The sequence below is a fragment of the Petromyzon marinus genome, chromosome 22 (assembly GCF_048934315.1).
Source record: "Petromyzon marinus isolate PM22_M1 ecotype Great Lakes invasive population chromosome 22, UKy_Petmar_22M1.pri1.0, whole genome shotgun sequence".
Lineage (NCBI taxonomy): Eukaryota > Metazoa > Chordata > Hyperoartia > Petromyzontiformes > Petromyzontidae > Petromyzon > Petromyzon marinus.
In genome coordinates, this window is record NC_133688.1 from 16,318,270 (window position 1) to 16,339,849 (window position 21,580).

The 21,580-nt window shown below is 48.7% G+C and overlaps 1 protein-coding gene across 4 annotated transcripts in view; it reads left to right on the top strand.

The window, feature by feature from the left end:
- The window catches only part of LOC116944921 (G-protein-signaling modulator 1-like), a 59,673-nt gene that overhangs the window by 35,622 nt on the left and 2,471 nt on the right, over positions 1-21,580 (top strand). For 3 of the 4 annotated variants that reach the window (XM_076068766.1, XM_032958837.2, XM_076068765.1), the window contains 9 exons: positions 4,339-4,454; positions 6,533-6,688; positions 10,386-10,494; positions 13,247-13,388; positions 15,670-15,740; positions 17,437-17,637; positions 20,015-20,068; positions 20,782-20,929; positions 21,185-21,408. In XM_076068766.1, coding sequence (XP_075924881.1) covers positions 4,339-4,454; positions 6,533-6,688; positions 10,386-10,494; positions 13,247-13,388; positions 15,670-15,740; positions 17,437-17,637; positions 20,015-20,068; positions 20,782-20,929; positions 21,185-21,408 — 1,221 coding nt within the window. The remainder of the gene's footprint in view (positions 1-4,338; positions 4,455-6,532; positions 6,689-10,385; positions 10,495-13,246; positions 13,389-15,669; positions 15,741-17,436; positions 17,638-20,014; positions 20,069-20,781; positions 20,930-21,184; positions 21,409-21,580) is intronic. The other variant, XM_032958840.2, reaches the window with a different exon arrangement.

Here is a 21,580-nt window from a genome sequence, read left to right on the forward strand (position 1 = left end):
TTGTGTTCAGACGGACGAGTCCATCTATATTCTTAGTTTTTTCGGTAAAGTCACGTTGAAGAGAAACAACAAAATAAATAATTTTTATTGTTTTTTATTGTTTTATATATTTTGTTATTTTGTTGTTTCTCTTCAACGTGACTTTACCGAAAAAACTAAGAATATGAATTACTGCAGTCACGAAAGCTTTAAATCAGAGTCCATCTATGTTCGGAACGGAGTAGGAGGGAGGGGAAGAGGAGGAAACAGCCACGGTGCGCTGCTCTGTCCTGTGTTGCGTTATAACTATGCTATAAACTGGACTACTATAAAATACAATATTATGCCTTTCAATCTAAACTACATTGTATAATATCGTATCCATAGACAAATCTCACCCTTGAATTATACAATGCGTTACTATACACTACCCTATACTGTAGACTATAAAATATTAGACTTGTAGTATTACACTATGTATTATTCTATTATAACGTCTTTCCAATGGTTACTAAGCCAGAATCCATCTTCTCGGTTGAAATTGTCTCTGTGTTTGTATATGTGGATAGCCTCATGAACGAATCTCTCATGGTAGCCGGATGGCTTGCAGAGAACCTCCATCTTGGAGAAGTCAATGTCATGTTGGCTCACTGAATTATAACAGTGATCTGCCACGGCTGAGGTGTTCGTCCTACCGTGTTTCAAGTCTGCTTTATGTTCATGGATGCGGTCCGAGATATGTCGTTTGGTTTCTCTAATGTAGCTGCTACCACAGAGGCAACTTAGTTTGTAGACGCCCGGGTACTGTATGTCTGGAACCACATCTTTTACAGACGGAACCAGATCACGGATTTTATGTACTGTGTTGAATCGGATTTGGATCTTGTGTTTATTCAGGATTTTGGAGATCTTTTTTGTGACCCCCGCAATGTAGGGTAAGGTGATGGTTTTGAATGGCTCCTCAAGAGGATCCTTCTTCATGGTTGGAGTGATGGCTTTGCGGATTGTGTAGTCGGAGTAACCGTTAGCCTTGAGAGCGTGGTGTACGTGCTTGAGTTCACTAGCAATGTGTTCCTGGTCGGAAATGCACTGGGCTCTATGGTATAGAGTCTTGATGAGGGAATTCTTCTGGGGTGGATGGTGGTGGGAATCCGGTTTTAAGTAAGCATCCATATGGGTAGCTTTCCTGTAGACAGAGTGGTTCATTGAACCATCAGGTTTCCTTTTAATTAGGACATCCTAAAAGGGTAGCTTGCCATCTTTTTCGACTTCCATGGTAAATCTTATGGCTAGGTGTATGGAATTGATGTGGTCGAGGAATTTTACTGGAAAAACCACCTCTGCGGTTCTGAACTCTACTAACCTGGTTTCGACATTCAAGGGTATTGCCCTGTCCCCAGACGACCTGCTTGTCAGTTTTGATGTGGTTTCCCTATTCACCAAAGTTCCTGTACCTGACACCATCGCAATCATTGAAGACTTGGTTCATCAAGGACTGCATACTGATGTACCCCCCCCCCCCTGGTGAGACACTGCTTAACCAACACATACGTCACCTGGAATGGAACTTTCTACAAACATACTGAGGGCACCCCAATGGGCTCCCCCCTATCGCCGGTTGTAGCCAACGTATTCATGGAACATTTTGAGACTGAGGCCATCCAGACTGCCACTCTAGGCCCGACCTTATGGAAGAGGTACGTGGATGACACTTTTGTCATCTGGCCACATGGCCGGCCTGCTCGAGACCAATTCCTCGACCACATCAATTCCATACACCTAGCCATAAGATTTACCATGGAAGTCGAAAAAGATGGCAAGCTACCCTTTTAGGATGCCCTAATTAAAAGGAAACCTGATGGTTCAATGAGCCACTCTGTCTACAGGAAAGCTACCCATACGGATGCTTACTTAAAACCGGATTCCCACCACCATCCATCCCAGAAGAATTCCCTCATCAAGACTCTATACCATAGAGCCCAGTGCATTTCCGACCAGGAACACATTGCTAGTGAACTCAAGCACGTACACCAAGCTCTCAAAGCTAACGGTTACTCCGACTACACAATCCGCAAAGCCATCACTCCAACCATGAAGAAGGATCCTCTCGAGGAGCCATTCAAAACCATCACCTTACCCTACATTGCGGGGGTCACAAAAAAGATCTCCAAAATCCTGAAGAAACACAAGATCCAGGTCCGATTCAACACAGTACAAAAAATCCGTGATCTGGTTCCGTCTGTAAAAGATGTGGTTCCAGACATACAGTACCCGGGCGTCTACAAACTAAGTTGCCTCTGTGGTAGCAGCTACATTGGAGAAACCAAACAACATATCTCGGACCGCATCCGTGAACATAAAGCAGACTTGAAACACGGTAGGACAAACACTTCAGCCGTGGCAGATCACTGTTATAATTCAGAGGGCCAACATGACATTGACTTCTCCAAGAAGGAGTTTCTCTGCAAGCCATCCGGCTACCATGAGAGATTCGTTCATGAGGCTATCCACATATACAAACACAGAGACAATTTCAACCGAGAAGATGGATTCTGGCTTAGTAACCATTGGAAAGACGTTATAAACCATTTCGCTTCTTGATTGATTGTATTTTACGGTGACTTTCAGACCGCAGTCCATTCGCTGGCACTGCCGATTAGTACCTATCACACGACGGTCAATAGTATAGTTTATAGCATTTGTATAATAATAAATAGCATAAAAGTGTAATGTTTAACATCATTCATAAGGCAATATATAGTACCGTAATTGTATAGTGAATATACAGCAGTGTGGTATACAGTAGGGTTAATAGAATAATACATAGTGTAATACTACAAGTCTAATATTTTATAGTCTAAAGCAGGGGTCACCAAACTTTTTTCACAGTGGGCCGGATAACTGAAAGAATGACGAGCGCGGGCCGCATAAGGAATAAATATTTCTGGAGCGTCAGACCTGTGTTGACAGCTGGAAAATCTGGGGGCGGGAAGGAAGCGTGTTTGTGTTTGTTGCCATGGAAACCATGGTAACGTGTTGCCATGACGTTGCCATGGAAACCACGGTAACGTCAGAGCATAGGCGGAGCTACCACGAGCCGAGGAAGTACTTGGGATGGCGCGAAATAAGCAAACATTACGATAAACAAGAAAATCTAGATACAATAATTTAAAATAGTAAATTTAAGGAACATAGCAGTCAGGAGGTCTCCGCACGCGTGAAGATCTCCTAGTATTCTAAACATAATATTTAAATTTAAATTGTATCACAACGTCTCGTATTCCATACGTTTTATCAACCAAATTCAAGTACCGTCGGCGGGCCTGATGGACTGACGTCGCGGGCCGGATGCAGCCCGCGGGCCGTAGTTTGGTGACCCCTGGTCTAAAGTAGAGGGTAGTGTATAGTAACGCATTGTATAATTCAAGGGTGGGATTTGTCTATGGATACGATATTATACAATGTAGTTTAGATTGGAAGGTATAATATTGTATTGTATGGTAGTCCAGTTTATAGCATAGTTATAACGCAACACAGGACAGAGCAGCGCACCGTGGCTGTTTCCTCCTCTTCCCCCCCCCCCCTCCTTCGTTCCGAACATAGATGGACTCGTCCGTCTGAACACAAGCTCGTCGTTCTCCGTGGTGTTAATCCCTCATACTAACATCATGCTAATCCCTCATACTAACATCATGCTAATTTACTGTTGATATGTAAACTGCTGCTAATCCCTCACACCAACATTATGCTAGTCCCCCAGTTACATGCGAATGTATATGTAAACTCCTCTCCCCCCTCCCCTCGTCCGTCTGAACATAGCTCGTCGCTCTCCGTGGTGCTAATCCCTCACACCAACATCATGCTAATCTCCCAGTTACATGCTAATTTATATGTTAACTCCTTTGTCAAGGCGCTCTGTTCCTCCCACACAGCTTAAAAGATGCTGTCCATGCTTGGCAGTGTTCACTCAAGCGCTGTCTTTCGGACAGTCCTGTTTCTTCACCTGAGGAAGGCTACTTGTGTTGTGGCTGAAACGTCGTGAGAATTTTATTGTTATTATTATTTTTATCATTTTATTCCCATTCTACGTGACTTTACCAAAAGAACCTAGAAGATGAATCCCTGCAGTCACGAAAGCTTTAAATCAGGACAATGATATTTTGAAATTTTTCTATTTTAAATGATCAAACGTGTGCATTTGTGTCTTTTGTTCACTTGAATTCCTGATCACAAAAGTAAAGTTTGTGGGGAATAATAGCCCGATCTTCTATACTTTTTTAGGCATAAATAACACTTAGTACCCAAGAACAAAAATCGTGTTACATCGTGTTATTATTCATTTGTGATTTACTTTTGCAGCGGCTGGCTATCGCACGGGAGTTTGGAGACAAGGGGGCGGAGAGGCGTGCGTACAGCAACCTGGGAAATGCACACATCTTCCTCGGCCAGTTCGAGTCGGCCGCGGAGTTTTACAAGTAGGCGCGTCGCGCGCTCGCGCTCTCTCTATATACAGGGACTCCTCCGCTGACGAACGAGTTAGGTTCCAGAGGTCTGTTCGCAAGTCCACTTGTTCGTAAGTCCCAACTTCGCTCCAGTCGACTGCAATCGTGGTCTACAGCGTGCACGCTAAACACGGGGGAATGGCCCTAGAAGTTGTATAATCTCCTGTAAGATGTAGATGCTACTGGGTCTTCACGTTCTGCGGATGTAGATGCCACCACCGCCGTGTATTGCGCGGCAGGTGAACTTACGACTCTCGGTCCGAACAGGCAACTGGACATATGGACAGGTTTGTTCGTATCTCTGAAAGTACGTAAGTCGAACGTTCGTAAGTAGAGGAGTCCCTGCATATGGAAAGCTCGCCCACCCTTTATTAGCTCTGAGTGGTTTTGTATACTCCCAGGAGATGGCATCAACCGGTCTCCTGAGACCAGGAGACCAGGAGACCGGTTGCAAAAGTGCCCCGGCAAAGAAGGCGTTAAGCCACGCTTGCTGAGTCCAAGTGCTGTTAATTGCTGTTGAATTTTGCAAAGGTATCCATTGAGTTACTTTTGTTCTCAGTGACGAGTGTTAACTACCTCGCCTGGTGTATAGGAGGTCGTGGGTTCGATGGTCGTGGTTTTGATCCCAACACGACCCCTGATGCCTGCATATTTGGAGTTTGCGTGTTTCTCTCCCCATGGTCGTGTGGATTTTCAACATCATGCATTTGCATTTCCACGTGATAAGCCACTTCGTTGAGCTATCATTTGTGGCCAGGTCGCCTCTGAAAAAGAGCTATATAGCTCAGTGGGCCTTACCTGACACAATACAAATGTAGTTTTAAAAATAAAAATGGTTTAGTTTTATTTTAGGTTAGTTTTGCCATGGAATTACGCATACGATTGTACGGAACGTCATGTGTGGAGTCGCAGTTGGTTGGCGTCGACACTCAGACTTTGGTGTGCTTGATCCTTCGTTTCGATTCTTTGAAAATGTCTAAAATCACCACATGTGTTTGCATGCTACACCTTTTCTTACGTTGACGTGTATTTGCATTGTATGTATTAATCGTAGCAATGCACGTTTTGTTGTTGTTGTTAATATGCTGTCGTGCGTGTTTCTGATATTGTGGATTGATCCGAGTCGCGCCAGCACCAAAACAAACGCATTTTTTACGCATCCACTTCGAACAATTGTGCAGCGAATCCAATCCCAACAATGCTCATTTTAATCCATGAAAAAATAAATATCGTAGGTAACTGCGACAATAATTATCGCGCTAATAATGCGAGGTGTGCGTCCTATAATTATCCGCACCCCCTCCACCCCGTCCACCGTTTGCAAGAATGGCATCGCAACGCGCTCGGGTATCGGTTTACCCGCGCCCTCCCGCGGAGCGTAATGGCATCATTTGAATTAATGGAGGAGAGACAAAAAAAAACCCCAGCAGCAGTGCTTAAGGAGGCTCCAGGCTTTATACCGCCCTGATGTCAGCTGCCAGAGGTGCTTGGCTCTTCTCGTGAAACAAACTCCGATCCCATGAACTGTTGCTCATTTACCTGCCCCCGTGCATGCATGCGTGCGTGAGTGAATGTGCGTTTTTAGTCAGCGTGCGCTTGTCAATGTGCGTGTGCGTTTGAGCGTGCGTGTGTGAATGTGTCTGTGTGTTTTGCGTGTGCGTTTAAGCGTGCATGTGTCTGCGTGTCTTGCGTGTGCGTTTGAGCGTGCGTGCGTGTGTGCATGTGTCTGTGTCTATTGCGTGTGCATCTGAGCGTGCTGTGTGTCTTCCGTGTGCATTTGAGCGTGCATGTGTGTGCATGTGTCTGTGTCTCTTGCGTGTGCAATTGAGCGTGAATGTGTATGTGCGTCTTGCGTGTGCATTTGAGCGTGCATGTGTGTGCATGTGTCTCTTGCGTGTGCAATTGAGCGTGCATGTGTCCGCGTGTCTTGTGTGCGCGCTTGAGCGAGCGCTCCCGTGCGTGCGTGCGGGCGCGCGTGGGTGGATGTGTGTGTGTGTGTTGTGTTCACGCGTCCGCGTGCGTGGGTGTGCGCGCGCATTTCCTCCGCGCAGGAAGACGCTGCAGCTGGCTCGACAGCTGCGTGAGCGGGCGGTGGAGGCGCAGGCGTGCTACAGCCTGGGCAACACCTGCACCCTCATGCAGGACTACTGCCGCGCAGTCGACTTCCACCTCAAGCACCTCGCCATCGCACAGGAGCTGCAGGACAGGCAGGTGCTCCCCACCCCCCCCCCCGTGCAGGGCTCCATCTCCGGCCGGGCCGTCGTGCCAATGCGCGCACGTGTCAATCGCCCCGCCCATTCCTTCGGCTTCGCTCGCGAAAGGCTTTGCAGTCGAAAGTGCGTGCGTCGCTGCGATCCGCGCCGCGGTTTCGCTCCCGAGGTCGCGATCGGTGGACCTTCGCAGTCAGCCTCCGGGCTCCGTGTCGACTAATTATTATTGCGTCCGGCGTGCACCCTGGCGTTAGGCGCCGTGCGCACTCGCCACGTGCGGATGTGCACGGCGCTCTTGAGTGGCCGTGGATGAATTGCGTTGGACGCGTGTGCGCGCTCGCCCGCCTCGAAAGCGCCAATGTCTGCGTCGCTTTGAACGCGCGTGTGTTGAACTTCGTTCGCGCCGTACGTAGTAGTTAACCGTGCTGATCGGAGGTGTGGGCGGTGGGGGCGGGGGAGGACAACGAACCAAGCATAAAAAATTTCAGTTCTTGAGAAATTAGCTTTTCAACCAAGATTTAACAGAGCGTTCCAGACGGCCGCGGGAGCGCTCCTGAAAGCGCGCGACGCGGTGACCGCCGCCGTCTCCGCGTCCGACGGCTATCCATCCAGAAGACGCTGCGAGGATGATGACCGGAGTTCGCGCGACGGCGTTACGCGCGCACAGACGAGATTGGCGAGCGTACTGCCGCCGTTCATTTGTGGCGTGCAGCAGCCACTCTGCGCGCAATGAGCTGCGGCGACCTTAGAGGGTACCGGAGGTGTCGGCAAGCGAGCGGCTCGCTTATCTCGCCAGCCGCGGCGAGCACGCCGGCGCTCCGGTGGTTGGCTGCAAGCGCAAGAGACAAAAGCAGACCCCTTCCAGAATTGACATTTCTCTCCCACCCCTCCAGGCTGCCCGCCACCAACCCTCTAATTAATGCTTCCACAATGCGAGTTGGACAGCAGCTCCTTGCTTAGCTGGCCACAGGCCTGTCATTAGTGTGGAGATTGCCACGTGCTGGTATTGGGGGTGGTGGGGTTTAGTGTTGCTGTCGCCATCTCTTCGTCGCGTCCACCTGTTGGCTCCTGCGCGACAGTGGGTTGCATCTCGCAAGTCGCAGTGTGCATTAGCAGCTGCAGAGTGCTCGTGTGTAAGGGGCCATCCATTCAGTACGTACGCATGGAGGGGAGATGGGGGGGGGGTTAACCCAAATGCGTACGCTTGCGTATGGCGGGGTCTACTGACAATGTACGCGTAATAAACGGGGTGTGGGCGGGGGGTTGTGAAGCCTCGACAATAGTTTGTCTACATTGGCCTTCAAATGAGTTAGCTAGTCCGGCGGTGGACTATCTATTTGCTTAAGCACGTTAATATTATTAATCCTTGATCGTTTCTGCGTGGATTAAATATCGGCCGTTCTATAGGATTGGGGGGAGGGGGTGGGGGTGCGTCAGGCTGTACGTACGCAGGTGGTGGGTGGGGGGGGGTAAAAAGTCCGCGTGCGTACAGGGAGTGGGGGGAGGGGTCAAGTTTTGACAGATTTTTGCCTCCGGACTAAATGGATTGCCCCTTAGCGCACGCGCGCGCTGGTGTGTGGGAGCGGGTGGTGTAGCGGTGAGCGCTGCGCTGCGCCAAGAACCCGGCCACCCGAGTTCGATTCCAATGCCAGTGACGATTATCTGGACCGGTCCTGGCCTCCCCTAGATCGGCTCAGCCTCAAACATCGTCACTAGGGAGACAAAGGCGGCCGGGCCTTGTGCTGGCCACTCACCCCCCCCCCCTCCGCGTGTCGTGCCATCCGGCCTTCATTGGTGCTACGTTCACAGCACTTTCCCCAACAGTCTGTTGTTTCCCATGTTCACGCCTGTGAACTTACCCTCGCTCACCCCACAGGTGATTTGTAAAAGGCGAAGGCATTCTCACAGAGAGCGTCTGTGGAGCCCAAAAGCCGCGCTCGGGTGTTTTTTTTTGCGTAGGAACGCCACGGATACTGCGCACGCACACAGGCTACATAGGGCGGGCACCCTTATTACAGTCAATGTCAGTCAAATTATGTTCTATAAATAGTCAACATAAATAGAGAGCGAGCGAGCGTTGTGCATGATACCTCCTTGTATCACAGATCTGTATTAAGTACATTTTCCATTGCTTAAACAGGCATTCATATACAGGATTGCATACACTTGAGTCGAGTCAGTATATAGTACTGTACGTAGTAGATGTACTGCCGTATTGTTAATCTACTGCTGGGTGCTGGCGTTCTCATGCTGCACGGGTCAAGGAGGTTATTTGACCATACTTCACCGCTCTGGTCGGGTTGGTTGAAGGCGGGGGAGCATAGAAGCACAGTTTTTACAACGTAACATGGCCTTGCAGACACTCCTGGCAAGCGGGCATGCAACGTGGTCACCCGTCAAAGCACTATCCGTTCTCAATCCTGAAGAGCTTCTGATGAACTCGGTCACCTTCAGTGTGATTTGGTCATAGCTTTTGCCTAAATTGGCATTCGTATAGAGAGAATGGTGTGCAGTCTAGTACAGGCATCCACAGTTCAGGGTGCTTCAATTATTTTTTTAACACTTCTGAGAATTTGCAACAACACCACGTGACATGTGCTGCTGCCTCCGGGCTCTGGAGACCACCTGGAGAAGTTTCCAGGCCACGTGCGTTGACAACGATGGCGAACACGTGGGAGACTCTTTGACGTTTTGAAGCTATTAACATTACATTTGTTATCATGTTACAGTGTAATATCCATTCTTTTTCCATTTAAAACGATAGTCCCATGTAAGTGTTAACATGTTTTTGAAGCACCCAGTGTGTGTGTGTTTGTGTACGTGTGTATATGCAACCAGTGCTTGATTTCAGCCACATCAGTCCGGAACGCTGCATGTCAAGGAACTCCTTTGGTCGTTCATAGGATTACAGAAATGCAGGGTATGAATAATATAGGGTTTTCAATAAATATACCTGCTACTCTAGTGGTAGTGCCTGAGCGGCTTAATAGAAAATAGCGAGTGACGAATCAAGCCCCCCGGCGCACGCGCGCGTGTGTGTGTGCAACCCCTTACTCTATGAACACTGACGCACATCGAAAACCGTAGGGGAGGGGGGGGGATGTTGGGTTTGTTGCTGCCGATTCCGAGGCGTCGTGAATTCACGCTTTTAATCGAGCCGCTTTTAGGGTTAATTTTTAAAGCTGCGGCGGCAGGCTCGGACGGCTGTCTTTGGCGAGCGGAACGAGAAGTGGTGGCAATTATCCCCCCGTGCTCGCTGGCGGGTAGTCGAGCGGCAGCGGAGCGAGAGGTGTTCACGAGAGAGTCCCCCATTAGCTGATAAACACGTGCGTTCACACACACGCGCGCGCACGTGCGTTCACACACGCGCACGCACGCGCGCGCTTCCGCCTTTGTGCCGCTGCATTGCCAAACAATAGAAGTATCTTCTATTGCGTAATGTCAGAATCAGATCGCTTCACTTGGAGCAAATCCGAGGAGCTACGGGTCTCTCTTTCGCAGATGTCCAGCGTGGGTTAGGTCGGCAAGAGTCGTCGACGGATTTATAACGAATCGACCGATAATCGTCCCAGCTCGACGTCAGAGCGTCGTTTGTTTGGCTGTTGTTGTTGTGGCTGTTGTTGTTGTTGTGGCTGTTGTTGTTGTGGCTGTTGTTGTGGCTGTTGCTATTTTGCCTCGGCCCATCTTCGGGCAGGGTCGGCGAGGCGCGGGCGTGCTTCAGCCTCGGCAATGCCCACTCGGCCCTGGGGAGCAACCGAGAAGCCGTGCGCTTCGTCACCAAGCACCTGGAGCTGTCGCGGGAGGTGGGGGGTCGCGCCACGCAGCGCACGGCCGCACGCCGCCTCGCGTACGCTTCGCTATTCGCGTTCGCAGAATGTGGGAGCAGGTTTGGAAGCTGTCCAGGGTGTTAATGGTCAGAGCGCCAGACTTGGAGTCGCCCGTTGCATTTTAGATCTCCCCGGCGCAGCAGTTGAAACAATGAGGCACGTTTATTAAATGCCCACCACCACCACCGCCGCCATCGCCTCTGTCCATCCAGCAGTATAAGTGGGATAAAGTGTGTGTACTCCTACCTGTGTCAAGACGCATGGCCAGCCTGGACGAGGAGATCAAAATAGCCTCTCGAGAGTCTAGAACTCCCCTCTCTCTTGGTCCTTCCGCCAGCAGCGACCTGAGCGAGGAATTCGAGGGCAGGACCTTTACCGAAATGCGGCCACACCTCAAGGTGCTCAAGACGCTGACGATTGGTCAAAGTGGCGCGCGCCTGTGACGACAATCTTCTCCAGCACGGCGTGTGAGGAGGTGCATCACAACCACCGACCTGCTGTGGATAAGAGGCAGATGAAGGCATCTCAGCAGCAGGGCGCCGCGGTGGCTAGGAGATGTTAACTACCTCGCCTGGTGTACAGGAGGTCGTGGAATCGATTCCGACCCCGACGCCTGCTGAATATTTGGAGTTTGCGTGTTATCTCCCCGTGGTCGTGTGGATTTTTCTCCGGGTCCTCCGGTTTTTCCCTCCACATTTAGAATAAACATCGGTTTGGAGTATTTGGCTGCTGTAAATTTCCGCGCGATAAGCCACTTCGTTGAGCCATCATTCGTGGCTCAGTGGGCGTTACCTGGTAATAAAACAAGGTGTAGGTGTAGTTATGTTAATTTATCTTCCAGAGGCTGTTTGCCAGAATAGTTCGAAGTTGTTTTCCTGCTTTCTGCGAAAGTTTTTAAATGGAAAATGTCTTCGTCCCATGACATGATGTCAATAAGTGCAAGTGCATATCATTGGGGGGTGGTGGGGGGGTGGATATCATGACATTCAGACTTTATTTTTAAGATCACCAGCAATGGAGAAATAAATAGTGCACGTGTTGGTTGCATAACAATTGAGTCAATACGTGAGGCGCCGACCTGCATTGGGAAAAAAAATGTGGTGTCGATAGGATTAGCACGGTTGGCGACGTATGGTGCAGAAGAAGTTCAACACTTACTTACGGGATGCGGTGCTGCGCGAGAAGGTGTCAGACATACAACACAGTGACATTGTGGAGTTATACAGCGTCCTGAGTCACAAACGCATCTCAAGATGCTGGACAGATACAGTGGGCACGTTTTATCGAGAGAGAGAGAAAGAGACAGTTCTAGGCAGAAGATTAAAGGAAGGGCTTGAGTCTGGACCTGCATAGGTGGTAGGCAGTTGGACTGCAGAGATGGCTGGGGCAAGGAAGTTCCAGATAATAGGGGGCAGTGGAGGAGAATGAGCCCACATGCTCCCTGCATGCAGTTTGAGTGCCGTCTTTTCATTTGCGTAGCGCAGTGGTTCTTTAACATCATTAGACCTCCTTTGCCAGTACCAAAATGTAATAATAGGGGTTTTCTCCTTTTTTCTGGCAACAAAACTGAAACCTTTTTACAAGGATTCATGTCTGCATTAACCACAATACCTGCAGTCAAAATGCAAACAAAAAACATACTATGATAATATATGCATTGTCCTTGAAACTGATTGGTCCACACCAAGGGACGGCTTTCTTTTGAGCCTCAACCCAATTGGTGCTCGACCACATGACGCCAAAAGGCGTACAGCTCGAAGACAATCCACTATCAAAGTAATGAGGGCTCGGGGTGAGCATCTACATCATTAGACCTCCTTTGTCAGTACCAAAATGTAAAAATAGGGTTTTCCCCTTTTTTCTGGCAACAAAGCTGAAACCTTTTTACAAGGATTCATGTCTGCATTAACCACAATACCTATAGTGAAAATGCAAACAAAAAACATCCTATGATAATATATGCATTGTCCTTGAAACTGATTGGTCCACACCAAGGGACGGCTTTCTTTTGAGCCTTGACCCAATTGGTGCTCGACCACATGACGCCAAAAGGCGTACAACTCTCGCCTGATGGTCCAATTCTTTCACAGCTTGCGCGGCGCTTTATGCAATCGTAGATCACGCACAGGCGCCAAGCACTAACCAGTTGGATGTATCTTGTGATTGAAATAATAACTACTGACTTGCATAGGATTTTGATTTTCATGATATACAACAAATAGTATAATGGGTCTGTATGTGTGTAATTCGTGTGTATTTCCTTTTAAAAATTTGTTTAATATGTATGTATGTTGAACTTCTTTCTCACTTCGTAGCCAACCGTGCTAATTGGAGGTGCGGGAGAAGGACAGCAAACTAAACACGCACACAAAAATACCCCATCAAAACAAGTCCGTGAAATCAAGGCATGGCTCCGTGTGTGATATTTCGGTTCCAGTACGAATCGCAACGAGGAATACGTCCTCGTGAACCCCACACGCAGTCTCGCAGGGCGAAAACGATGCAAGTCCGCGTGACACGGAAACACAAACACCGCGTGTGTGTCCGCCACTGCTGTAAACATTAACCCACCCCCCACCTCAGCCATGCCCTCCCACACAGCCCAGCCGTAAAATTAAAACCCACGACGGCGGCGGCGGTGGCAGGCGGCGCTTCCCGCTCCGTTTTGACGGAAGCTCCAGACGGTCGCACCCACCACCACCACCACCCCCCTACACCGTCCTTGCAGATCGGTGACCGCAGCGGAGAGGCCACCGCTCGGGCCAACCTCGAGGAGCTGCACGGCATTCTAGCAATCAACAACAACAACGACGACGCCACGAAGCGCCCCGACGAGCTGCCCATCCGCCGGAACGAGTTCACCACGCAGGGTGAGGCACGCGCGGTTTCGCAGCCCGTGGCACGGCCGACGAGCGCGCAATGAAGTGCAACTGCACAGGGGCATCACGGGCTGGAGGGGAGAGCCCCCTCCGAGCATTTGCGCCACGGAGAGGAAGAGGGGCAATTGGACAGGGGGACCGCGGTGTCATAGCCTGCACCAGGGCTAATCCTAAGCGTGGCTGAGCCACCGTCTCACGCACAGCCCACTCTATCGACTGCGCTTCTTCCCATGCAGCTTTTTATTTTATTATATTTCAGTAGAAGCCTCAGTACAGAGCGCAAATCGTGGACATGAATCCCAAACGCTGTGCTCCTGAGGTTAGAGGAGGAGGGAGATTGGGTTCTCTGCACCGTGCAGATTTTTAATGAAGTTCGTGATCAGAAATGGTGTTGTTTTTATTCATAACAAGGATACATAATAATGTACAGCTTATTGTGAATCTAATGCAAGAACAAAACCTCACTGTAGGTCAGTGCTCAGTGCGGCTTGGTGAAGGGGAGCCCCAAAGGATAGCATGAGCCGCGGATGATAGTCCTGACCGGGGAATCAAACTCAAGTTACCAAACTCAACTTCAAATCAAAACTCAAGTTACCAGGTTCATAGTATAGTTTTGATAACCACCCTGCTGACAGGCGTTTCATTAATTTAAGTGTTTCATTTGAGAAATCTCTTCTACCTTTCACGTGTAACAAGTGTGTCTTAACGTCCATTGCTCAGCAACACCTTGCAGATATTGTTTCCCGTTCGTGCGGTTAATTCAGGCAGGTGCTTATAATTTCATCCTCTTTGGTTCTTTCGGTAATTTGTCAACGCTTTACCGGCGTTCCAATGTTTTTCGTTGACGGTTTTTTTTGCTCCGTTTTTGTTGTTGTTGTTGCGCCTGCCGTTGTTTACCGGGGCTGCGGCGTGAATAAAAAAAACATCGGTGGCTTTTTACGCCGAGCGGCGGCGGTGGAAGGCAGGCGGGTCCCGTGCGGGCACCTCGGGTCTCCCTCGGGATGCTCCGCTCCACTGTCGAGCGAAACACGGAGGAGGCAATTAGCCATTAATAGCCTCCCACGGGGCCTCGCTAAGCAGCCGGTGTTTAATTGGATAAACTGGCTGCAAGTTATTCGATCACCGGCAAGCGCAAGGCAAACGATGCCGAAACCCCGCGGCCGCTTGGGGTGAACCCTTGGCGGTGGTCGTGCGAGTGAGATTGCGCTTACTTTGCTGCGAATTGAAGCGGAAACTCGGGCCGGCTTTTCCTTCCCCGCTGCTGGTGGCCGTGAGAGGAGTGGGACTCGCGAATCGGACACGGTGAGTGTCGATGGCGATGCGCTCGCGCGGAGCTTTCACGTTTGCCTATTTTTAGCGGAGCGAGCGCTTGTAGTGCCGAGGTAGATGGAGCCCGGCGTGTCTGAACGTTGTGAGTGTATGGCTAGCTAGGTGTAAGGCCATGAATAACTTACACCATGTCTGTTATGAAGCGGATGCCAGGTACATACTACATCAGGGAGAATGGTATGGCAACAGGACAACATCGAGTTTCATAAGCGTTCGAACGCTGGAAGCAGACCTGTCATCATATCACTGTATATTGTCACCGTACAGACATTCACCTACTGCTTCTGTGTATGTATGTATGCTGAACTTCTTTCGCACCGTTCGTAGGCAACCGTGCTAATCGGAGATGCAGGGGAAGGAAAACAAACACAAAAAGTAGTTCTAAAGAAATTAGTTTTCAATCGAGATGATTTAAAAGTGCGTAGCCCCAGTGTCTTCCTAATATCGGAAGAGCATTCCATACGGCCGCAGAAGTGCACCTGTAAGCGCGCAATGCGGTAACTGTCTTTGTTCAATGGCCAGCCAGAAGCTGCTACGAGGATAACCGGAGTTCGTGTGATGGTTTATGCTCCTATGTCAAATATGTCACATGTAAGGCTGCATGTCACATGTAAGGCGTTTGTCTATAGAGTTTATAACATGCGCAGAGTATATTAGCATGTCTACATAGCATTGTCAACAAAGCAAACTGGGCAAAAATCCATTGTTGAACTGTAATTCTATGCTGCCACGTCTTTGCTCACCCTTTTTAGCAACCTGCACTGACCAGCGTGGTGAAATATGGTCAAATAACCCCCGTAGCTGACACGGCTTGGGGAGGCCTTCATACAGCAGTGGATTGACAATGGACTCAATCTTTTAAATCACCCCATCTGTTGCGTGTACTACGGCAGTCGATGTTTAAACTGAGCAGATTCTCCTCGCTGTTGTCATCTGTGCCCAGGGGCGAGACCGAGAATCATTCATAGGCACAGCGTGGACAACATGGAGCTAATGAAGCTCACCATTGACAAGGTGAGCCCTCGAGATAATGTACGCTCATGTCAGCCGCGGTGGTGAAATGTTATCTCCCTCGCTTGGTATGCAGGACGTCGTGGATTCGATCCCGATTGTATGTTTGGAGTTTGCATGTTCTCCCCGTGGTCGCGCGGATTTTTCTCCACGTCCTACGGGTTTTCCCTCCACATTTTGAATAATGCATTTAGAGTATTTGGCTTCTATAAATTTCCACGTAATAAACCACTTCGTTGAGCTATCATTTGTGGCCGGGTCGGTTCTGAATAAATAAACAATCGTTTAGTTTAAATAGATTCTAGTTTTTTTATGTATATTCGAGTGCTTTATGTGGTTCCGTTTTTTTTCCTGCCACAAAAATCGAGTGGATAGATATTTCCATTCGGCTCAGAGGTCAAAGTGCTGAGCAAGCACCACTGAGATTCTGGGTTAAAATCCAGGCAGCCACCTATGATTAAACTGGATTCTCAAGTGTAGTGTTTCTTGATAGTCTCAAGCCAGTAACCAATAATTGCACTAAACAACCCATCACATTAAATTTGGTACTGTGCTGAATTTGACTAAATTCCAGCTCTGAGAAATACAAATATTGATCACGTGTCAAATGTTACTCCTGGCGCAGAGCGGGTGGGAAAGTGCTGGCCCCTTGTGCGTGGACCATAGGTCGCTTGAAGAGATCTCGGAGGCAGCTCTGTCATGTCCAGCTCAATGGGCTGTTCTTCAACACGAAAGATGTAACTGCTTTTCTAGAATTCGTACCGCTGGACGAAGGTGACCTCGATACCTCGTCTTGCCGATTGTATAATCAGCATAACATCATGTAAAAACATGAACACTTTGTCAAAAAGGAGTGGGTAGAGAAAAATATATATGCTGTATTCCCTCTTGGTTTTCTGCACGAGCTCTGGAGTGTTTGGGGGACATCTCGACTCATTGAGTCTCCGTGCCTTGCTGTGTTAGGTGTGGGCTGTGGTGGTTCTGGCGTGCACCCTTCCACATCTCACTCTTTGCGCTCGGCTTATCGCTGTGGTCCCGTGGCGTGGCTGTAACTCAAATCAAACAAAAGGAAAAATAATATAAAATAAATAAGCATGTATTTCTTATTCCACTGTAAATGTAAAAATACATGATATTGCTCCGTTACATCAGAACTTGGCATAAGTGCATCATTCCACAGTTCTGAACTTATCGCCAGTTGAGACATCAGACAGCTGAGAATTGGAGTTTTCCCTATGAACGTGCGAGTGGATTGTGATATGCGGTACCGTCCAGGGATAAAAACCCTCTCTTGTTCCATTCCTCCCTTAAAAACCCATGTCTTTTCCCGAGCCCATCATGCTTCTGCTACTCACTGCCCCCTCCCCTGGCTACAACCAGCCCAACCCCAAACTCTATTACCAACCCTATCACTACCCCTATCCCTATCACTACCTCTAACCCTATCACTCCCCCCACCCCTGTTACTACCCCTATCACTACCCCTACTCCAACCTCTCCTTAACCTCTCCTGCCTCTTCTCCTGTCCACACGACCACTTTTAATAACGACCCCAGTCTTTATTATCTCAACCATTATCACCTCATGGCACACTTATATAATTGCTGCAAATCGGCTTTGTTGTAAGGCGCCGTGTAAATCTCCACAAAAGGTAAGGCGAGATTTCGCCTGTGTTTATTTTTCGACTTTGTCTTCCCAGAGCCAGAACGGTGGGGATGAGGCGCGGAGTCCAGGCCAGGGCCGCCCACCGCTCGTCAAACAACTCTCCGGCTGCTCCTTCCTCCCGTCGCGCCTCAAGGGCCGCAAGTACCGTGAGGGCATCACGACCGCCGAGCAGAGATCCACGGTTGCCGCCGCCACCGCTGATGCAGACGATGTCACGGTGCAACTTCCCAACATGGTGAGTCCAGAACGCGCGCGATTGACTGGTGCAGTTGTTGCTCTCTCGCGGCTGCGTTTGTGTCGTTTTTGTACTATTTATTTCTGCACAGTTTTATCCCCATTTGGCACCCGGCGTCGGGTCACTAAACAATGTATCAACTTGGCAGTGTAACCCCCTCGTTGTTAGAGAACTGCCCACGGAAGCGGATAAGAGAGAGGCTACCTCTGAAAATCCCTTCATGGACCACAATAGTAGGGGAGCAGCACTTTACCAAACACTTTGCTACTGCAAGTAATGTCCATCACATGACAGTAAAACTGATATTTTTAAGCATGAGCGTTGGAATTTAGCCAAATTAAGTTTAAACCCAAATGTAATGCTATGGGTGTTTTTTATGCACTTGAGAACCAGGTTTACTCATTAGAGCTGCGTCCTGGATTCAAAACTGATATTTTTAAGCATGAGCGTTGGAATTTAGCCAAATTAAGTTTAAACCCAAATGTAATGCTATGGGTGTTTTTATGCGATTGAGAACCAGGTTTACTCATTAGACTGCCTCCTGAATTCACACCCAGGCACACGGTGATGCCAGCTCAGCAGTCTGATGTGTGGGCCACCCCAGCCACCTCGTGCGTTTTAATTTAGGCGTCTTTGCGCATGCCCTCTCATCCCGCAGCTTTTGGTGGAGGGGGTTAGTAGAGTGCTCGGATCCATCGTGTGTGTGTGCGCGCGCGCGTGTTTTCCGTGATATTATTTCCTTCTACGTGTGGGGTTTCTTCTGGCTGCATTGGTTTCCTACCACACACAAAATAATCTTTAAAGTAATCGTTCACACATTCCAAGCCGGGAAAGTCTTAAACAAAGTATGTAGAGAATGACTCGGTGAGGCTTTTCTGGATAACAATGTACAGTGCGTTATTTTCATTACAATTGATCTCTCTGGGTTCTGAGGCATGAACGATAAGAGATCTTGGATTTGATCTGTAATAGAGTTTTTGGGGGGTTATATCGCGTAAACATGTAAATGTGTCGTTAAACCTGCCGCCACCCGGCACAGCCAATTAGTAAGGTTCGTAACGTGAACAACAACATGTTAAATCGTTACTGGCACAGGCGGGTTTAACGACAGATATTTACTTATGCGCTCTAACCCCAAAAAAAAACCTTTATTACGGATAATATTGGTAGCAAAAACATACGTGTTAAACTGATTTGATCTGGGTTTCAATTCCTGGCTGTGTACACAGTTGATGGTCTCAGTCCATCATCTCACACTCCAATTGTTACCGTTTGATAATCTACCAACTGTAAAGGCAAATTCTCTTTGAGCATCCACTTAATTTGGCCTAGCCCACCCTCTTGAGGGCCTTGTTCCAATATGTGATAACACCACTGCGGTTTTTTTTGTATTGTACACACTCAATGTACTGGAAGTACATTGAGTGTGTACAATACGTGACGCGAATTACCGTAACGATACCAAGCGCAGTAAGGTGGCAGGTTCGAGCCACTGATATAAAGTGCGATAATTACATGAAATGTGCACCCAATACACATTTCACTTGGGCCGGTTTCACTTTATTATTCTTTGCCAGGCTTAAGCCCTTCCTCGCGTCCCGCGTGTGAGTGAGCACAGCTTCAGGGACTTGTAATAATAATGTTATATTCTTTGGGTCTTTCGGTAAAGTCACGTGGATAGATTTCAAAGGAAATAACAACAAAACTACGACGTTTCGATCGCTTGTGTTGTGATCGAAACGTCGTAGTTTTTTGTTTGTTATTTTCTTTGAACCTATCTACGTGACTTTACCGAAAGAGCCAAAGAATATGAATTCCTGCAGTCACGAAAGCTTTAAGTCAAGAAATAATAATGTTGTGTTTACGCCAGCGAGCGGTACCGCAGTGGCAACAACAAACAACAACAACAACAACACTCACCAGCGCCACTTTGTAAACCGTTGCCAGGAAGGGAAATTACATTTATTGTCACGATTCGCTCGCGATCCCACCTGTGGTGGTGGTGCCACGCAGCTTCCCACACCACCCACAGGGCCGGATTAAGATTTTGTAAGCCCCTGGGCTACAGGTACTGTGAGGGCCCCCACTAATATACTCAAAAGGAAAACAAAGTTAAAGAAAAATACAATTTATTTTTACAAAGCTAACAACAAATAAAATTCAGCATTCAAAAATGAAATAACTTTTCACTTAATCTCTGGAGGCACTCCAACTGGCCAAGGCTCCTGGGCTGCAGCCCCTAAAGCCCCCCATGCCTTAATCGTTCTCGGTATTAGATCAAGTGGCTTCAAATTAATTCAGATTAAAATCGAGTTTCAGCATATCGTACACGGCCTGTGATTTTGGAATTGCCATGATGTGTCCTTTATCTCCTCAGGGCCGGGCTGTGATCTTTAAATGCCGGCTCTTGGATTGTGCGCGGAAAGCGGAGGTGCATTGTTTTTATCTGAACTCTGACCTTTAGTGAAATTTCCACTGCTGCATAGATACCTTATCGTCCTGAGGAGAGCGACGAAGCAGGGCCTTTCTGTGTTTGTACAAAACCTGATTCTTTCAAGGCCGTAGCGACGGAAGTTATTGTGACCGGCATTTTTTAAGCTGCAGCTCTCGCCGTTGTTTCTTACAACAACAACAACAACAAAATCTTACAACTAAAAAAAACAAGTGTGCTGAAAAATACGTACACTTTCAACTCGTGTAGAATATCGTGTTGCCTCACATATTTAAGGTTTTCTGTCAACTTGAAATCATTTTAAAGTAACATAAAATGTGCAGGAGTAATACAAGTATTATTTTTGTGGCACAGATTGGTAGGTTTTATATATTTTTCGATGGCTGTGCGGTTACGATATCGCTTTAGTGGGCGTTTCTTGCTGTTTAAATGGTTAACGATCCATTGATAGGACGTGTGGTTTTGATTGCAGATAACATTGGCATAGAATCAGTGAAAAACACGCGAGAAGTGATGGACAACAGCAGAATGAATGGAAATAGAGGCATGTTTTAAATCAGGGCTCCGGTTCTCTGCAGCTCTGTACGTGGAGTTTATGGACGTTGAATGTTTTCCCGAATTATCGTTTCGGGGTGCATTGTCTCTGACAGCTGCTTGTGCCAATGTGTATCCACATGTGTATCCATGCGCAGAGGATCAGCCCTGAACCGTCGTCGGACAGCGAAGGATTTTTCGAGCAGCTGAGTCGATCCCAGGCTGACCGAATGGACGACCAACGCTGCTCCTTCTTGTCCCCGGGAGACACTGCCTCTTCACTGACGGTGTCAACCAACAGGAACTGTAAGGAGACAAGGACGCTGTCTTTACACACTGTTTGCTTCTCTTGTATTGGTTGTGTTCATTCTGGCCTTCGTTGATTAATAGTTTAGTTTACAGCCCCATATCAATCCACGGATGCATATATCCCCCACCACGTTGTGTTGCAATGAGTGAATAATCTCGAGCGCCATGCCGGCCTTCATAGGTGCTGCTCGCTAACAGCACTGGCTCCAGCGGTCTGTTGACGCTATACGGGGGATCTTTGTCTGTGTGCAGCCCGCCTCCCGTCGCCGCAGACGGAGGAGTTGCTGGACCTGATCATGCAGACGCAGGGCCGGCGACTCGACGACCAGCGAGCCACAGGCTCCGACCTGCCCGGCCTCAACGTGGCTCAGTGCGGCGGAGCAGCGGCCGCCGCCGGCGGCCTCGGGCAGCTGCTGGCGAACGGGGAGGTCCCGCAGGCCGACGATGACTTCTTTGACATGCTCATCCGCTGCCAGGTCAGGTTGGGGGGCGGCGGGGGGGGGGGTCACAGCCGCACATCTACAAGTTGGGGGTGCCCGCCGTTGCGAGCGGTTCCCGGTCGTCTTTGAGACGGGGATAGGCGAGCTTCACTCTCCCCCCCCCCCGTCCCCCTACTTCGTCACGGATAAGAGGAGGTAGCGCCGTTCT